The sequence below is a fragment of the Moschus berezovskii genome, chromosome 12, assembly GCF_049115385.1.
Source record: "Moschus berezovskii isolate FMDL1 chromosome 12, NW_MosBer_1.0, whole genome shotgun sequence".
In the NCBI taxonomy this organism is placed as follows: domain Eukaryota; kingdom Metazoa; phylum Chordata; class Mammalia; order Artiodactyla; family Moschidae; genus Moschus; species Moschus berezovskii.
The window spans coordinates 8,862,745-8,881,487 of NC_142471.1; the positions used below are offsets into that span (position 1 = coordinate 8,862,745).

The window sequence follows — 18,743 nt, forward strand, 5'->3', positions numbered from 1 at the left end:
TCTGTCTAAGTCTGGTTGGCTCCTACAGCAGAACACTGCAGCCTGGGGCATCTTCAACACCAGATATTTCTTTTCTTTTTCTTTCTTTCTTTTTTTTTTTATAATCAATCCATTGCTTTCTTTTTTAATTTTTATTTTATAGTGGAGTATAGCTGATTTACAATGTCATGTTAGTTTCAGGTCTACAGAAAAGTGTTTCAGTTATACATATACATATATCTATCCTTTTCTAAGTTCTTTTCCCATTTAAGTTATTACAGAATATTGACTAGAGTTCCCTGTGCTATACAGTAGGCCCTTGTTAGTTATCTGTTTTATATATGTTCTGTTCTGTTCCGTCGCTCAGTCGTGTCCGACTCTATGCGACCCCGTGGACTGTAGCCTACCAGGCTTCTCCATCCATGGGATTCTCCAGGCAAGAATACTGGAGTGGGTTACCGTTTCCTTCTCCAGGGGATCTTCCCGACCCAGGGATCGAACCCGGGTCTCCCGCATTGGAGGCAGACGCTTTAACCTCTGAGCCACCAGGGAATATATAGTGGTATGTATATGTTAATCCCAAACTCCTCTAATTATCTCTCTCCGCCCAACCTTTCCCCTTTGGTAACTATAAGTTTGTTTTCTAAATCAGTGAGTCTGTTTCCGTTTTGTAAAAAAGTTCTTTTCTGTCTCTTTTTTTGTTTAGATTCCACATATAAGTGATATCATATATTTGTCTTTATCTGTCTGACTTAGTGAGATAATCTCTAGGTCCACCCATGTTGCTGCAAATGGCACTGTTTCATTCTTTTTTATGACTGGGCAGTACTCCATTGTATATTCATACCACATCTTTATCCATTCATTTGTCAATGGACATTTAGGTTACTCCCATGTCTTGGCGATGGGGTACGTGTATCTTTTTGAATTATTTTTTTTCCCAGATATATGCCCAGGAGTGGGATTGCTGGGTCATATGATAGCTCTGTTTTTAGTTTTTTAAGGAACCTCCATACTGTTTACCATAGTGGCTGCACCAGTTTATATTCCCACCAGCAGTGTAGGGACGTTCCCTTTTCTCCACCCTCTCTCCAGCATTTATTGTTTGTAGACTTTTTGATAGCCATCCAAGGACGGGGTGTCAGCAGGGTCAGGTTCTAGCAAGGGCCTCTTCCTGCCTGCGGACGGCCGCCCTCTCATCGTGTCCTCACGTGGTGGAGAGCAGAGAGAGGGCTCCTTAGGTTCCTTTTGATAAGAGCACAAATCCCACCTATGAAGACTCCACTCGCGTGACCTCGGTGCTCAGAGCCCTCACCTCCTAACACCATCACCCTGGGGGTTAGGATTTCGACTTGTGGGTTTTCAGGGGTTGCAAAGTTCAAAATAAATACCACCCTGCTCCCAGCAAGGACAAGAGAATTCTCAGAATTCTCCTTGCTTCTGAGGCAGAAAGTTATTTCCTGCAGGAAAAAAATAAACCTGAGGCTTGTTCGCTGTAGACCTATTTTGTAGTTATACATCATTTGCTTCGAGGATCAGGGTCCAGTGGTGAGATAGCACGATGCTGCTGTAGCCACCCCAAAACCTTCTTCCTAGAGCCTTGGGGTCTGGCTGGCTGGTAACCCATCTAGGCTTCCCGGGTGGAGAAATGTTTCCCTCCATGCAATGATGTGTCACCTTATTTAAGCACATTTAGAACAATTATGGGCAGGGCCCTGGCTGGTAAACTGTGAACTGGGATAGTGGCAGGAGCAATTCAGAAACACATAACCATGATGGGACTTTGCGTGGCCACAGCCCTTCCCATTCATGAGCCCAGGGAGGGAGATGGGTGCCAGGAAGGCTCATGAGACTTGTTCCATCTCCACCTGTACTAGTGAGGGGACCCGGGGAAGCCCTAGGGGTGGCTGGCCCCACGTCCCTTCCCTCCTCCGCAACAGTTTGGGCCCATCCCCAGTTGAAGCAAGACCACCAGTCCCTGTGGGGCTGCCCTCTTGAGAATTTTGCGTCACAGTTTCAAAAGCAGAAGTCACCGTGAGGAACTCTACCTCTGACCCCCTTATCTTATGGGAAACACTGAGGTCTGGGAAGGTAAAGAGAGTTTATCAGGGACGAACAGAAAAGCAGATTCAGGGAATTCTGGAAGTCCAACGGTTAGGACTCAGTGCTTTCACTGTCAAGGGCCCAGGTTCAGACCCTGGTTAGGAACAACAGAAATGGCAGGTTCATGGCAGTCTGGCCAGCCCCACACCTGGACGCAGATGTTCAGGTGGTGAGACAGACCACTGGAAAAGGCAGGGCAACTGAAGGCCAGGTTTGGTGCTGTGTTAGGTGACTCTGAGGGTGTTTGGACGAGTGTACCCTCCAAGGCCTTGAGATGGCCACCAGCCCTCATGGGTGGTGCCTGCGGGCCTGACTTGGCCACTGTGGAGCCAAGAGCTTGTGGGGTTGCCTGGAGGGTGTTGCATGGGTAGATGGAGCTGTGGTTCAGTTGATGGGAACAGGGAGGCTCTGGTGAGCCACTGGGGCAGGGCTGGAGGAGAGAGGAGCTTGGCTGAACTACTGGGAACTAGAGGAAGAAAGGCGCTTTTAGGAAGGGAGGGGGCAGGTGGAGACGCCCTTCTCCACTGAAACGTCATCCCTTCATCATTTATGAGGGGGCCCTGAGAGGAGTGGGGGGTAGGTATAAGGCTGAGCTCCTGCCTGCTTGGGGGTAGGATGCAAATGTGCATGAACCTAAGGAGGGCTGTCAGCTGCTGGCTTAGCTGGACAGGACAGAACTGGGTGGGAAAGCTCTCAGAAGGGCGGGTGAAGGCTGAGGATGCTTCCAGGGAGTTCTGGGCTTTACTGAAGTTCAGAGAAGAGGCAGCAGCATTGTTGATCCCGAGATCACATGTGAAACATGCATTCTTAGTCATGTCCGACTGTCTGTGACCCCATGGACTGTAGCCCTCCAGGCTCCTCTGTCCACAGGATTCTTCAGGAAGAGTACTGGAGTGGGTTACCATTTCCTCCTCCAGGGGATCTTCCTCACCCAGAGATCAGACCCCTGTTTCCTCCATTGGCAAGTGAGTTCTTTACCTCTGAGTCACCTGAGAAGCCCCTCGCATATGAAAGCAGCTCACCTAAGGGGGGCTCTGTGTCCCAAGGGTCAGTGTGAGACTTGGGTACTGAACAGGACTCACTTCTTGAACCCTGCACTTGCCAAGTTCAAAGGCAGGAGGTGACAGGGTGAAAACCTGACCTTGGGAGCCAGTCACCTCCCTGGGGGCCTGTCACACCCAGCCAGGTGGGGACACAGAGCATGCCTTGGCTCCTGCACCCAGAATGACATGATGTGGACAGCATACTCCTTTTTCTATCATGGGGTTCCATGGTTTTAAAATATTTTTAAAAAATTTTTATTGATTTACAATGTTGTTTTAGCTGTTGGTATGAATGCAAACTGGTACAGCCACTATGAAGAACAGTGTGGAGATTCCTTAAAAAACTGGGACTAGATCTGCCACGTGAACCAGCAATCCCAATGCTGGGCATATATCCTGAGGAAATTAGAATGGAAAGAGACACATGTACCCCAATATTCATTGTAACACTATTTACAATAGCTAAGACATGGAAGCAACCTAGATGTCCATTAGCAGATGAATAGATAAGGAAGTTGTGGTACATATATGCAATGGAATATTACTCAGCTATAAAAAGGAATGCGTTTGAGTCGGTTCTAATGAGGTGGATGAACCTGATGCTATTATACAGAGTGAAGTAAGTCAGAAAGACAAATATTGTCTATTAACACACATATATAGAATTTAGAAAGACAATACCAACGATCCTACATGAAGGGCAGCAGAGAAGACACAAATATAAAGAACAGACTTTTGGACTCAGTGGGAGAAGGCAAGGGTGGGATGCTTGAGAGAAGAGCACTGAAACATGTACATTACTATATGTAAAATAGACGACCAGTGCAAGTTCGATGCATGAAGCACTCAAAACTTGTGCTCGGCAAAAACCCAGAGGGGATAGGGTAAGGAGGGAGGTAGGAGGGGGGTTCAGAAATGGGGGGGCACATGTATACCTGTGGCTGGTTCATGTTGATGTATGGCAAAAACCATCACAATATTGTAAAATAATTATTCTCCAATTAAAATTAATTAATTAAAAGATGTGTTTCAGGTTTACAGCAGACTGATATTATTTCACATGTATCTATTCTTTTTCAAATTCTTTTCCCATTTAGGTTATTACAGAGTACTGAGGAGAGTTCCCTGTGCTATGTCATAGGTCTTTGGTGGTTGTCTATTTCATATATCCTGTGGCTTCAAACACATGGCCAGTGTCCGCAGACGTAGAGACATCACCCCTGCCCTTGTGATCTCAGAGGGGAGACCTGAAATGCTGGACCCGTCTTGCTCTTCTTCAGGGATTGCTACAGGAAGGGAGACATCTGCATTTGGATTCAGCAGACTCCAGAAATGAACAAAATGCAGGTTGAGCCACCCTGCTGTGGTGAATGAGGATGCGCAGCATGTGGAAACACAGACTAATGACTGTCAGCCAGGGAGCCTCAGGCTTTGCATAATTTCCCCAATATATCAGGAAGTGGGCAGCGCAGAGGGATCACGAGCACACGTGGTGAATGTGTCAGTGGCTCCTAGCCTTTTTGAGTATGAAAGTGCCTTTTATGGTCAAGAGAGCATTTATGATCACAGTTTGGTAGTTGTGTGCTTAGAGTCATGGTTTGAGAGCAAATGCTGGGACTGATAATAATCAGATCAGCAGAGGCCACACACATAAACACTGAGAAGGTGTCTGATAGGTGAGTGCTCTGTGTGAATTCACCTCATCCTCAGAGAAACCTATGAGATGGGAGCTATTATTAGTTTCATTTTACAGATGAGGCTCTTGAAGCACAGAGAGGTTAGGTAAATTTTCTAAAGTCACACAGCTGATCACTGGTAGAGCCAGGATTCAAGCTCAGGGAAACCAGCTCCAGAGTCCACACTTTTTAAAAGTTGTTTTGTTTTGTTTTGTTTTTTTGGTGTGTGTGTGTGCTTAGTCACTCAGTCATATCTGACTCTTTGTCATGGTGACCCTGTGGACTGTAGTCCGTCAGGCTCCTCTGTCCATGGAATTTTCCAGGCAAGGATACTGGAGTGGGCTGCCATTTCCTTCTCCAGGGTATCTTCCTGACCCCGGGGTCGAACCTGGGTCTTCCACGTTGAAGGTGGATTCTTTACCATCTGAGCCACCAGGGTGGCTTTTAAGTTTTATGTATATCTAAATATATCCTGCTTGGGTTGCAGGATCTTAGTTCCCTGACCAGGGATCAAACCTGGGCCCTGTCTCTGAGCTGAGTCCTAACCACTGGCGTTACCAGGGAATTCCCACACTCTTAACAATCCTTAGACGTCTCTCTGCTGAAATGGACACACATCTGTGACCTACAGACAGTGAGATACCACCCTTAGTGAGAACACATGAATGAGAGACATGTGTTTCAGCATCCATACATTGCAAACTCCTCATGACAGGTGAGCAGACACGTTGCAGAAGGGGATGGAAAGCACTGATTCAAAGTGAGACGCCATGCAAGAACGGACTATGTATTATTTATCCTCTTAAAAGTAGAAGCCAGCTGGCTCTCAGAACACCAGAGTGAGGTGGACATTCTCTCTGTTCTGAGGGCTCAGAATCAAGGAGAGAGATGCTGGGGGCTTCAGTGGTGTGTTTTTCTTTTTTAATTGGAGATAAAATTCAGGACTTCTCTGGAAGCCCAGTGGTTAAGACTTCACCTTCCAATGTAGGGGGTGTGGGTTCAATCGCTGCTTGGGGAGCCAAGATCCCGCATTCTTTGTGGCCAAAAAACCCCCAAAAATATAAAACAGAAGCAGTATTGTAATGAATTCAATAAAGCTTTTAAAAATGGTCTACATCAAAATAAAATCTTAAAAGAAGGAAAAGAAAGTGCCCTGGAGCAAGCAGAGCAGTGTCAAAGGAACTGAACTTCATGGTGAGTTCACGAGCTTTGATTAGGTTATTTCTTTGTGTAGGTGACATGGTTTATGGTAAAGTTTAAACCTACCGTAACATTTTCAAACGAATTTGCATACATACACTTGAAAATAGTACGGGGGTGACAGAGATTGGTCTAGACATGGGTCTGTGTTTGGCGCACACAGGGTCGCAGCCCCTCTCAGTTGCTCTGAGAGTCTCCAGGGGCCTGAGCCCCTGGCAGGATCACAGATGCAGGACCAAGTGTCCAGCCTGGGCCTGGGGCCTGGGGTCTGGAGCCTGTTCAGGGTGGGAGGTTGCACAGTGTCCACCTGCCTGTTTGCTTCTGAGGGGACAGCCCTTCAGGAAGTGGTGGTCCCGGAATGGAAACGCTGTTGACATAGGTCATGCCTTGGGGAGGGAGGGCGGGGCTGGAATTTGTAAAGCATAGTGACTACCTGGAGAAATCGTGAATCAAACACAGGTCTGGAGGTACAGTGCTTCATTGAGCCGTCACGGCCACTGCCTCTGGGGACAGAAGAGGTTACTTTTGTTTAGTTTCGCTTAATGCACCAGGGACGCTGTCATCCCCACAGGAAAGAGCCTCAGACCTTCCTGCCAGAAAACAGCCAGTATGACCAGAGGAGAAATTACTGTGAAGCAGCAAAGTCCAGCTGGGGTTGGTAGGAGGGAAAGGCAGGCAGGCAGGACTTCAAAGGCTGGGAATAGAATCAGTGAGGTGGACAGGAGCTGTAATTTATGAGGGGAGGGAGGCCCAGGGCAGTGGCTGCTTCTGGAACCTTTGTGCTTCTGTCAAGAGAGTACGTCATAGGCTGCGGCTCTCTGTGCCCTCCTGCGTCATCTGAGAGGTGATGGGAAGGGCCTGAGGTTGTCAAGAGGGCACAGAGCCTGCATCTGGGTGAGGGGCTGGTGGAGGAGTGAGGAAAGTGGGGGAGCTGGGAACAGAGGTGGGCTCTCCCCCCAACACCCCAGCCTCCTTCAGGCCAACTTGGGGGTGATCTTTCTGCTTCCCCAAACCAGAATTAAGTCTTCAGAATGTCACTTGACTTTCCTGTCATGGGCATCTGGTCTAGGTAGGATTTTTAAAGGCCATGGAAATGATGCTGAGACCAACAGACATCTGTGAGAGGAAGATGCATTATTCCCACGACAGGATGGGAGTTTCCATGGAAACTGCTGCTCAGCTCCTCTGTCCTCTGCATCCCAGCCTCCCACCTCTCCCTCCCTCTGCTCTGTAATCCCGGGGCCCATACTGCTGATCTTAAACCTGGTCCTAGTGCCCTTGAATAATCTCTTTCATTTCACAGAGACATTTTTAAAGAGTAGCTGACTCTCTAGAATAGACTCCCCACTCCCACTTCCTCCTGCCTCCTTCCGTCCAACGTTCCCCACTTCCTCCTCCAGGCACGTTCCCATCTGCCAGAGCCAGGCCTGGCTCTCTGCAGTTATCCTGTCCCTCTTCTGGGCTGCATCCAACACCCTGATGGTCCTGCACCCCGGGTTTCCTTCTGCCCATTTGCCCACCCACGTGCTGCTCCCCCGCCTTTTCCTTTCTTGCCTTTCTGCTACTTTATGTTGATTGAGACCAATTCACACTCTCTACAGTTCCCATTTAAAGTTCAATGTTCACAGACTTGTACAGCCATCACCACCATCCGTTTCAGAACATTTTAGAAAGGTGGAGTATTGTTGACATACAAAGTTGTGTTGATTTTTGCTGTACAACAAAGTGACTCAGTTTTACACACACATACATACACTCTTTTGTATTCATTTCCATTATGGTTTATTCTAGGATGTTGAATGTAGTTCCCTGACTGTACAGTAGAACCTTGTTTATCCATTCTAAATGTAATAGTTTGTACCTGCTAACCCCAAACTCCCAGTCCGTCCCCCCAACCCCATCCCCCTTGGCAGCCACAAGTCTGTTCTCTATGTCTTTGAGCCTGTTTTGTTTCATAAAAGTTCATAACACTGTTTGTCACCCTCAGAAGAAATCCTGGAACCCTTGGCAGTCACCCCGTTTCTCCCCAAGCCCCCAGACCCAGGCATCCCCTAGACTACATTCTGTCTTTGATTTCCATATAAACACCACCTCTGTTTTCACAAACTTCTCTCTGAACCGCTAGTCAGGCTCTTTGACTCTGGTCCCCTCCCACCCCCCGACCTTGAAGCACAGCTCCGATTTGCGATTGTGTTAATTCTACTGAAAACCTTCTGTGATCTCTTACCAGGGACATGCACCTGCCTTAACTGACTTCCAGCTGCTGCCTCCTTCCTCACCTGGACTCGCATCCCAGCCTAGCCTGCTGCCCCCCTGACCCTTCCCAGGGAGTCCAGGTTCCCCTCAGACAGCCTCATCTCCCCATAATCTCACTTCCTCATACTTCACACCTCCTCACGTCTCCTCACACCTCCTCACACCCCACACCTCCACCCATCTCCTCACACCTCTTCAGGTCCCCTCACGCCTCCTCACGTCTCCTCACACCTCCTTACTTCTCCTCACACCACCTCACACCCCACACCTCCACCCATCTCCTCACACCTCTTCATGTCTCCTCACACCTCCTCACGTCTCCTCACACCTCACGTCTCCTCACACCTCCTCACATCTCCTCACACCTCCTCACGTCTCCTCACACCTCCTTACTTCTCCTCACACCACCTCACACCCCACACCTCCACCCATCTCCTCACACCTCCTCACGTCTCCTCACACCTCCTCATGTCTCCTGCTACCTCTTACCATGTCCTCACACCTCCTTATACCTCTTCAGGTCTCCTCATGTCTCCTCACACCTCCTCATGTTTCCTCATACCTCGTGTCCTCATACCACCTCACACCCCACACCTCCACCCATCTCACACCTCCTCACGCCTCCTCACGTCTCCTCACACCACCTCACACCCCACACCTCCACCCATCTCACACCTCCTCACACCACCTCATGTCTCCTCACACCTCCTCATGCCTCCTCACATCTCCTCACACTTCCTCACTTCTCCTCACACCTCGTGTCCTCACACCTCCTCACACCCCACACCTCCACCCATCTCACACCTCCTCACGTCTCCTCACACCTCCTCACGTCTCCTCACACCCCCTCACGTCTCCTCACACCTCGTGTCCTCACACCTCCTCACACCCCACACCTCCACCCATCTCACACCTCCTCACGTCTCCTCACAGCTCCTCACGTCTCCTCACACCTCGTGTCCTCACACCTCCTTACACCCCACACCTCCACCCATCTCACACCTCCTCACATCTCCGTCTCCTCACACCTCGTCTCCTCACACCTCCTCACACCCCACACCTCCACCCATTTCACACCTCCTCACGTCACCTCACACTTCCTCACATCTTCTCACGTCTCCTCATACCTCCTCACACCATGTCTGTCTCTGGTTGTGAGTTTGTCGAGGTCAGGGACCAGTCTTTCCGCCTTTTCTTAATTGTTAATCTCAGATTGGGTGCTCAGTGTCAGTTGATCTACCACAAATACCACCAATCTGAGTGTGGGGAGAATTGGAATTTTTATCTGGTCTCACTTGTCCCCCAGCCCTTCTGATGGCCCCTGTCATCCTACCCTCCCATTTGGTGGGTCTGGTTTTACAGGGAGCAGCCTGAGCTCACCTTGCCAGTAGCAGTAGCTGTAAAATATGGAGGAATAGTTCATCCTTGTCTGCCCCCTCCCTCAGGCACCCTGTCCCCTTCCTAGCCAGTGCCTGCTGAGGTCAGCAGGAGCCAGCACAGACTCTAGGAGATGGGCAGCCTGATAAGAGAGCTGGAGTCAGCCCAGGAGGGTTAGCTCTACTTCTGAGCACTAATCGATCTTTAATGAAATTCCCTGGAGCATAGACAGGAAAGGGGGAGGGATGAGTAGGAGAGTTTGGATTTTTTTAAAAAAAAACTTGGTCCAGGCATTTATGTACTTTATTTAGTGAGGGCAAAAGTTAAATATATACTATGTGAGTTTGAAATGCCAGGAATTTAAATACAGCTTTAAGGAACTTAGGTTTAAGGGTTAGCTTGAAGGACAGGGCAGAGTTTTTAATTTTTTAAGTACAGCTTGAAAAGACCCAGTTGAATTCAAGGCAAAAACATTTTTTAAGTAAAGTTTTTAATAATTTTTTAGCTGTGCTGCACAGCATGTGAGATCTTAGTTCCCTGACCAGGGATCAAACCCATGTCCCCTGCAATGGAAGTGCACCGTCTTAATCACAGGACCACCAGGCAAGTCCCAAGACATAAACATTTGCTTCTTAAACAGCACGGGTCCACTTCGATGTGGATTTTTTTCTGCAGTAGATACTACAGAACTACACCGTTGAATCCATAGATACCTAGAAGCTGTCTTTATACTGAGGGCCCATGATGAATTCTACTCAGATTTTCACCTGTGTGGACGTTGGGTGCTCCTAATTTCTTTGTTGTTCAGGGGTCAACAGTAATTGCCACAAATTACAAAGAGTGGACAGAGATTTTACACATCATGTTGGAGGCTTTTATTTTGAGGTCATTATCTGTCACCCTTGCTTTTAGCTTCAAGAGGGTCAAACAGTTTATTAATATTGTGTATCAGATTGTGCCCTTACCTGGTAATGACTTTTCTCCTTCAGGCAGGGATGTGGATTTTAAGAGGGTATGAGTTTTGTGGGGTTCCCCCTTCTTTTTACAAGGTGGGGCTCTGGGTCCCTTTTGGGGTAGAATGCTTGACCTGGGGGACCCCTTGTGCTCGGTGCCTTGGTTGATTGGTGCCTGTGTTCACAGGGTTGAAGGCTGAGTGTGATTTAAAGTTATCATTGTTTCCTGTTTGTTGTGGCGATAGTGATGATTACAATTATTAAGGCTCCAGTGAACATTCCACCCATGTTTAGTGCCTTAAAGACAATGTTTCCCAAACTCTGTTTCCTGGAACACTCATTAGGAACACCTTCAGTGGCCAGATATCTTTGGAAAACTGTTGCATACTGTGCATTTCCCTTGAAGATTTACAATGTAGAGCAAAGCCTTTTAAAGGCTCTGGGAATTCCTGGGTAACCTAACAGTTTCTAAATTTGTTTCCTAATATGACCTGTTTTTTTAGTCACCCTTGTGATTTCCCGGTTCTGTGGGTGCCCCTTGAGAAGCCCAGCCTCAGAGTCATTTCTTAAAAGGAAAATTGTGGGGGCAAAGCATGTGATGGTTTATGAAGTTGGAGTTGGGCCCAGATATCTGATGGTCATGGCTGGAAACCCTGACCTTTACCGTGTTCCAGGAAGGAGCCTCTGGGGTCCAGGCTGTCCTCCCATGCCTGACTCTTCGGTTCATGCCCCATCCAGCTGTGGGGAGTAAACACATGGCTTTTGTTTTGTTTATAGAGGAGGATGGTGTGCAGGTGGGCTGTGCTCTCAGCTGGGAGGACTCAGCTGCTGTGGCCCCCAAGACCCAGTGCTGGCCGAGTGGTGGCAGTGAGCTGGGCACCCGACGGGCCATGAGTGGACTCTGACCCACACGTGAGTTCTTGTGCCATCCTGGTGGGACCAGGAGCCGTCTCTGCGAGATGAGCAGAACAAGCCAATGTGCCCACCACAAGGCTGAGCCTCTGACCTGCAGATCTGCCTCCTGTGCTCCGACCACCTGAGTCCGCAGCCTTTCTGGGTTACATCTCCTCTTGTCCTTGGCTCTGTCCTGGTTTTCCCTTGCCAGTAGGACCGTAAGCCTGTTGAAGGCAGAATGGGTCAAATTTTTCTTTCATCCACGACAGCACTTTGCACAGAACTGAGTCCATAGCATAGAACCACCTGTGGGTGGTTCTCAGGAGCCCAGCGATGGCCTGGGTATGAGAGTCAACTGAGTTACCTGCCACCTAGTAACCCCCCACCAAAGTGTATTAAAACATTATTTGTGTATTTCCTTGGTAAACTCAAACACTTTAAAAAAATACTGCAGTTTCAATATCATATGACATCACTTATATGTGGAATCTAAAAAGAAATGACACAATTTCATTTATTTACAAAACAGAATAGACTCACAGGCATAGAAAGCAAATTTATGGTTCCTGGAGAGATGGGGATAAATTAGGCATTAACAGGGATTAACAGATACAACTCCTATGTATAAAATAGGTAAGCAATAAGGACCCACTGTATAGCACAGGGAACTGTGTTCACAATCTTGTGATACCTGTAACGGAAAAAGAATTTGTGTGTGTGTGTGTGTGTGTGTGTGTGGTGACTGCAGCCATGAAATTAAAAAATGCCTGCTCCTTGGAAGAAAAGCTATGACAAACCTGACATATATGTGTGTATAAGTGAATCACTTTGCTGTACCCCTGAAACTAACAGGTAATTTGTAAATTAGATATACTTCAATTTTAAAAAGTGGTTTAAAAATGCTGTAGTTTCATCTCCTCACTCTGATATCTGTGAAGAATTCTCTTGATTATTTAAAAGCAAGATCCTCGAGTACTATGTACAAGTACTAATAGTGTTTTTCTGAGCACACTGTTATATGTTGCATGGGTCAGGATTTTATTTTGTAACAGAACTTTGGAGTCACTTATGAATCTATGCCTTATTCCTAAGAGAGATTGTTTTTATAACATTTCTCTTTATGGACTGGAGAGAAATACCAGAGGTGATGTGGCTTGCCTAAGATCCCATGGGAGCTTGTCAGCGAAAGCTGAGCTAGGGGCCTGTCTGACGTAAGGCTGGTGTACTCGCGTCATCTCTTTGTGTCATCACCGGGCACTTTATTTACGATGTGAACTCCTACTTCCTACCTCCCTCCAAAAAGGATTTAGGACAGAGACAAAACTCACATCAGAAACAAAATGATTCTTCTGGAATGCTCCCCTGTGACGATCTGAAATGTGTTTCATGAAGTGAGGTGTGGAGTTGCTTATTGGAAAGTCTATAGGAATATCTGCAGTCCCTTCTCCCCCAGATGTGGATTCTGCAGATTAGCGTTCTGGATTAGTGGCACATTAGTGTGAGTTTGAGACTTGGGGCGGGGGTCCTCCCCGTGGCCTCGGAGCACCTCCTGATCTCTGTGCTTGGCATCCCTACCCGGACTCTTGCTGTCACCTAATTACTGTGATCACCTGTTTCAATGTGTTTGAAATGAATGATTGCAAAGCTGTTTAAGAATATTGGGTCAAGAACTTCCCTGGTGGGCCAATGGTTAAGACTGTGCTTCCACTGCCAGGGGCTCAGGTTTGATCTCTGGTCAGGGAACAAGATCCCACATGTCATGCAGCAAAAAAATAAAGATGCATAGGATTTCTGCTGGCCAGATAGGGAGAAGGCATTCTAAGCAATAAACCATAGGTGGTTCACCAATTAAAAACACAAAAAACCTTTTTGATATTTGGCTACCTTTAAAAGTAAGAAAAGAATATTAGGTCAGGCAATTTAATCTCTTTAATATTTCCTAAGAGGTAGTCCTTGGGCTGGGCTTTCCAGGTGGCACTGTGGTAAAGAATCTACCTGCCAACGCAGGCAGGAGACTTGGTTTCCATCCCTGGGTTGGGAAGATGCCCTGGAGAAGGAAATGGCCACCCACTCCAGTATTCTTACCTGGAAAATTCTATGGTCAGAGGACCCTGGTAGGCTATAGTCCATGAGGTCGCAAAGAGTTGGACACAATTGAGCAAATGAACACACACACACAGTCCTTGCTGCTGCTAAGCTACTGCTGCTAAGGTGCGTCAGTCGTGTCCGACTCTGTGTGACCCCATAGACGGCAGCCCACCAGGCTTCCCCGTCCCTGGGATTCTCCAGGCAAGAACACTGGAGTGGGTTGCCATTTCCTTCCAATGCATGAAAGTGAAAACTGAAAGTGAAGTCACTCAGTCGTGTCTGACTCTTAGTGACCCCACGGACTGCAGCCTACCAGGCTCCGCCGTCCATGGGATTTTCCAGGCAAGAGTACTGGAGTGGGCCGCCAGTGCCTTCTCCCACACAGTCCTTGGGCTAGGCAAATCTGAATTACTCGAGGTGGACACTGGGCCCCAGTCCAGGCCCACTGTCTTGGCATTTCTGAAGGTGGGGCCCTGGGATGTGCATCTTTAGCAAGTTTCCTGGGCAGTTCCTATACACATGTAAGTTGGAGAATTACTACTGACGGTCCTCAGAAGAGTGTCTCTAAAAAGATTCCAAGGGGATTGGCTGCTTCTGTTGCACATGGGTTGTGGGAATCGGCCCCTAGAGTCACCTGGAGGCTCGCTGCCCCTTGTGACATCTGGCTGCACCCCCAAACACACCACCAGGCATTTGGATCCACTGAAGGCTTCCCCTAGGTTACGTTCACATACCCCTCTAGCAAACAGAGTCTCACCGCTTGCTCCTCAGACAGGGTGACAGTATCAAAGCCCTGTGACCACCCCACCCCCCACTGCATCCTTGAGCTGCCTGTCCCCTCCTCCCCTGTTGCCAGGACCATGCCCTCACACCCCATCCTGATTTCCCCTTGTCCTTCGCTCCTTACCACTCAGGCATGATTTCTCCCCCTTAGACAGGTGCTTGGAAGTGGAGGCACTGAGAAAATCTCTAGGGAAGTAGCAGGGGCCCCAAGGACTGAGGATCAGGGACAGCACATAGTGCCAGCAGATTAGTGAGGAGGGGCAGGGCCAGGAGGGCGGCCCCATGGGGGACAGTGAGTTCCCAGAGGGTCACGGCAGCCCTCAGGGCCAGCACGAGGCAAGGTGGGGACCAGGGCCTGTGTCAGGAGCTCCACGGAGAGGGGGTGCCTGGAGGCAGGCCATCTGGTCCCCTCCGTCCACAGCACGAGCATCTCTGAATGAATGCCCTCAGTCTCCCATGCCCTTCCTTTCCTTCTCCCTGTTCTGCTCCCGTCCCCCCAAACACCAGGGGTCAGGAGAGCGAATGTATGAGCAGGTATCCTGCTGCCCCTCCTCACCCCCAGTCAGACCCCGACCAGCGACCCCCTCAGGCTCCCTTGCACACACCATGGGAAGAACCGTGTGTCTGATGGGGCTGGAGCCTGGGCTGACACCTGCGTTCTGTCTCCCCTTCACTTTCTCACCCACCACAGGCTCTGCCAGGCCAGCCTCTGCCCCCTGGGTGGAGCACATTAACAATTGTGCAGGCTGTGAAAATCTGGAGAAATTCCCACAAGCAATGTTTCATCCATAGATAACGGTTGAGTTTGACACTCCTATAGTCCAGTGTTGAATCCCAGGGACGGGGGAGCCTGGTGGACTGCCGTCTATGGGGTTGCACAGAGTCGGACACGACTGAAGCGACTTAGCAGCAGTAGCAGCATAGTCCAGTGGGCTGCCAAGTTTAAGGCCTGAGTCGAATGACACATATATTCAAACCACATTCTTTTGGTACCAGTGAAAATCCTAATAGTGTGAGAGTGAGTTGTTTATCTCTGGGGGAAGTCTGGACTCAAATGCAAATCTTAAAATAAGACATGGTACTAGGCAGTGGTAGACCAGTAATACTTTTTTTAAAAAGCCATTTAACCATTTTTAAATACTTTTGCTTTTAAATTTTAAATTAAATTTAAATTAAAAATTAGGCTCAGCTTGAGGACTTCCCTGGGGCATCTTAGTCACTTTGCCAGATCCCCAGGTTGGGAAATCTGTTGTGGGTCCTAGAACTTTCTTAACAGTGCAAGATTAAAAAAACTAAAATCATGGCATCCAGTCCCATCACTTCATGGTAAATAGATGGGGAAACAATGGAAACAGTGACAGACTTTATTTTCTTGGGCTCCAAAATCACTGCAGATGGTGACTACAGCCATGAAATTAAAAGATGTTTGCTCCTTGGAAGAAAAGCTATGACCAACCTAGACAGCATATTAAAAAGCCAAGACATTACTTTGCCGACAAAGGTCTGTCTAGTCAAAGCTGTGGTTTTTCCAGTAGTCATGTATGGATGTGAGAGTTGGACTATAAAGAAAGCTGAGCACCAAAAAATTGATGTTTTTGAACTGTGGTGTTGGAGAAAACTCTTGAGAGTCCCTTGGACTGCAAGGAGATCAAACCAGTCAATCTTAAAGGAGATCAATCCTGAATATTCATTGGAAGGACTGATGTTGAAGCTGAAACTCCAATCCTTGGGCCACCTAATGAGAGGAACTGACTCATTGGAAAAGACCCTGTTACTGGGAAAGACTAAAGGCAGGAGGAGAAGGGGACGATAGAGGATGAGATGGTTGGATGACATCACCAACTCGATGGACATGAGTTTGAGCAAGCTCCAGGAGTTGGTGATGGACAGGGAGGCCTGGTGTGCTGCAGTCCATGGGGTCGCAAAGAGTCAGACATGACTGAGCGTCTGAACTGATTGACTGAGGACATTTCTGGTGGTCCAGTGGTTAAGACTCTATGCTTCCGCTGCAGAGGGTACAGAGTCCCCTGGTAGGGGAACTAGGATCCCACATGCATCACAATGTGAGCGACAGAATGCTGTATGACTCAGGGAACTCAAACCTGGGCTCTGTAACAACCTAGAGGGGTGGGATGGGGAGGGAGGTTCAAGTTGGGGGGACATAAGTACACCTATGGGCGATTCATGTGATGTTTGGCAGAGACCAACTGGTGTGCTGTGATTCATGGGGTCGTGGAGAGTCGGACACGACTGAGCGACTGAACTGAACTGAACTGAACACAGTGTTGTAGAGCAATTATCCTTCAATAAAAATAATTACAATTTTTTTAAAAATTTAGGCACAACCTAGAAAATGTTTAGCTTCACAAACTTTATTACAAAGTAGACATTTCAGTTTTAGAGACAGTGACCTGACACCTGGGCATGAAGGGAAAGAGAAGTTCCAAGCAATGATATTAGTTTGTCAGTACAAGTATATTGTGGCCCCAACTTGCCACTTTTTTTTTTTTTGTCATTTCAGGTGATTTTTAAAGCCAAGTCAAAATATTCGCCAGAATTACTCAAATACCGGTAAGTACCCCCTGAGGCAGTTCTCTTTGTGGCTGCAGGTAACCATTTTTCCAGCCAGGATTTTCACACATCTCTCCTCTGTGACCTGCCTGCTTGCCAGGGATCAAGTTCACTGCTCACTGGGTCACCACTTACCAGGCCTTGCAGCATATTGGCCTTGATTAGAAACAAAAGTCTAGTAGGGACTTCCTCGGTGGTCCGGTGATTAAGGTTTGGTGCTTCCAATGCAAGGGACTCAGGTTCAATCCCTATTGGGCGACTACGATCCAACATGCCACGTGGAACTGCCAAAAATAAAAAAAGAAACGAGAGTCTGGTGTGTTTCCTACCAGAGAGCAGAAAGGGAAGTAAGCTGTGCACATGGCCTTTAAACCTTTGGAGGCTCTTGGGATGGAAAGGGCCTCAGCAGAAGGAAGAGGGGCCCCCTGAAGATGTCTGTGGGGCCAGGTGACCCCCTCCCTACCCTCTGGGTGCAGGTGCAGCTGAGATCTGGGCAGGGCTGAGTACGAGAGGCTCATAATCTGACCAGAGGAGGCCTGAAATCATAGGCTGAATCTATTGCAGGAGGTGGACTTGCATATTTTTCCTGTGGGTAGGGTCTGTTACTTGCCCCAGGTTTTCAGAGAGATCTGTTGACTCCCCGTGGCGCGAATGGTCAGCATCAGCCAGAAGGGGAAGGGAGACCGGGTGTCGAGAAGGCATGGGACAGTCGCCACGTGAGTCAAGGAGTCTCAAGTCCCTGCCCAGGAGAACTCGGCTGTCCAGGCACACATTTCCGGGAAGGAGACTTTGGCCTCTTACCTTCTTGAGTCAAAGTGAAATTTTAATTATTTTATTACTTTATAAATATGTAAAACTATATTCCTGTTATATTTTACTTAAACATGTTGAAAGGGGAAGTGTTAGTCACTCAGTCGTGTCTGACTCTTTGCAACCCCATAGACTATGGCCCACAAGGCTCCTCTATCCATGGAATTCTCCAGGCAAGAATACTGGAGTGGGCTGCCATTCCCTTCTCCAGGGAATCTTCCCAACCCAGGGATCGAACCCAGGTCTCCTGCATTACAGGCAGATTCTTTACTGCCTGAACCACCATTTACATAGGTATCATCTTAAATTCACAAAGACTGTTTATTTAAAGTTCTGAAAGTGTATATTCTGATCCCCTTTTGTATCCCAGGAAGCTGAAGTTCAGGAAGTTAAGTGACAGTGTACTCAGGCCAAGATACAAGTGATGAGACTTATGTGCTATGTTTTTGATTTTCATCTGATCTTGCTGTCTCCATTCACTACTTAAAAAAAAATTATCGAACTATACTTGATTTATAATGTTGTGTTAATTTCTGCTCTACAGCAGAATGACTTCTTTTTCATGTCCTTTTCTATGCTTTATCACAAGCTATTGAATATAATCCCCTGTGCTGTACAGTAGGGCCTTGGTGTTTATCCATCCTGTATCTACTAGGTTGGGTCTCCTAATCCCAGACTCCCAATCCTTCCCTTCCTCTTAGCAGCCACAAATCTGTCCTCTCTGTCTGTCCCTTCACTGCCTTTTGAGAAGTTCAGTTCACGTTTCTGCCAGACTGTGGATTCTAAGAAGGTCAGTTTAAAGTAACAATGCTTTACAGTCAGGCCTCCATCGTGGAATCCAAGGATTCCACACCTGTGGATACAGAGGGTGGGAGGCCTGATATGCCTTAGATGACATGTACCGCAGCACTCTCTGTAAGAGACTTGAGGATCTTTGGGTTTCGGTGTTGGCCCTTGCAGACACTGAGTTATGATTGTATTAGGAAAACTTGGGGAGGGGTAGGAAGGGG

At 47.9% G+C, this 18,743-nt stretch overlaps 1 protein-coding gene across 1 annotated transcript in view; it reads left to right on the top strand.

Annotated features, from left to right (window-relative positions):
• GPR137B (G protein-coupled receptor 137B) overlaps positions 1-18,743 on the top strand; it is a 53,779-nt gene that overhangs the window by 8,931 nt on the left and 26,105 nt on the right. Inside the window, exon 2 of the mRNA XM_055425760.2 lies at positions 16,874-16,923. Within this exon, the coding sequence (XP_055281735.2) occupies positions 16,874-16,923 (50 nt within the window). The remainder of the gene's footprint in view (positions 1-16,873; positions 16,924-18,743) is intronic.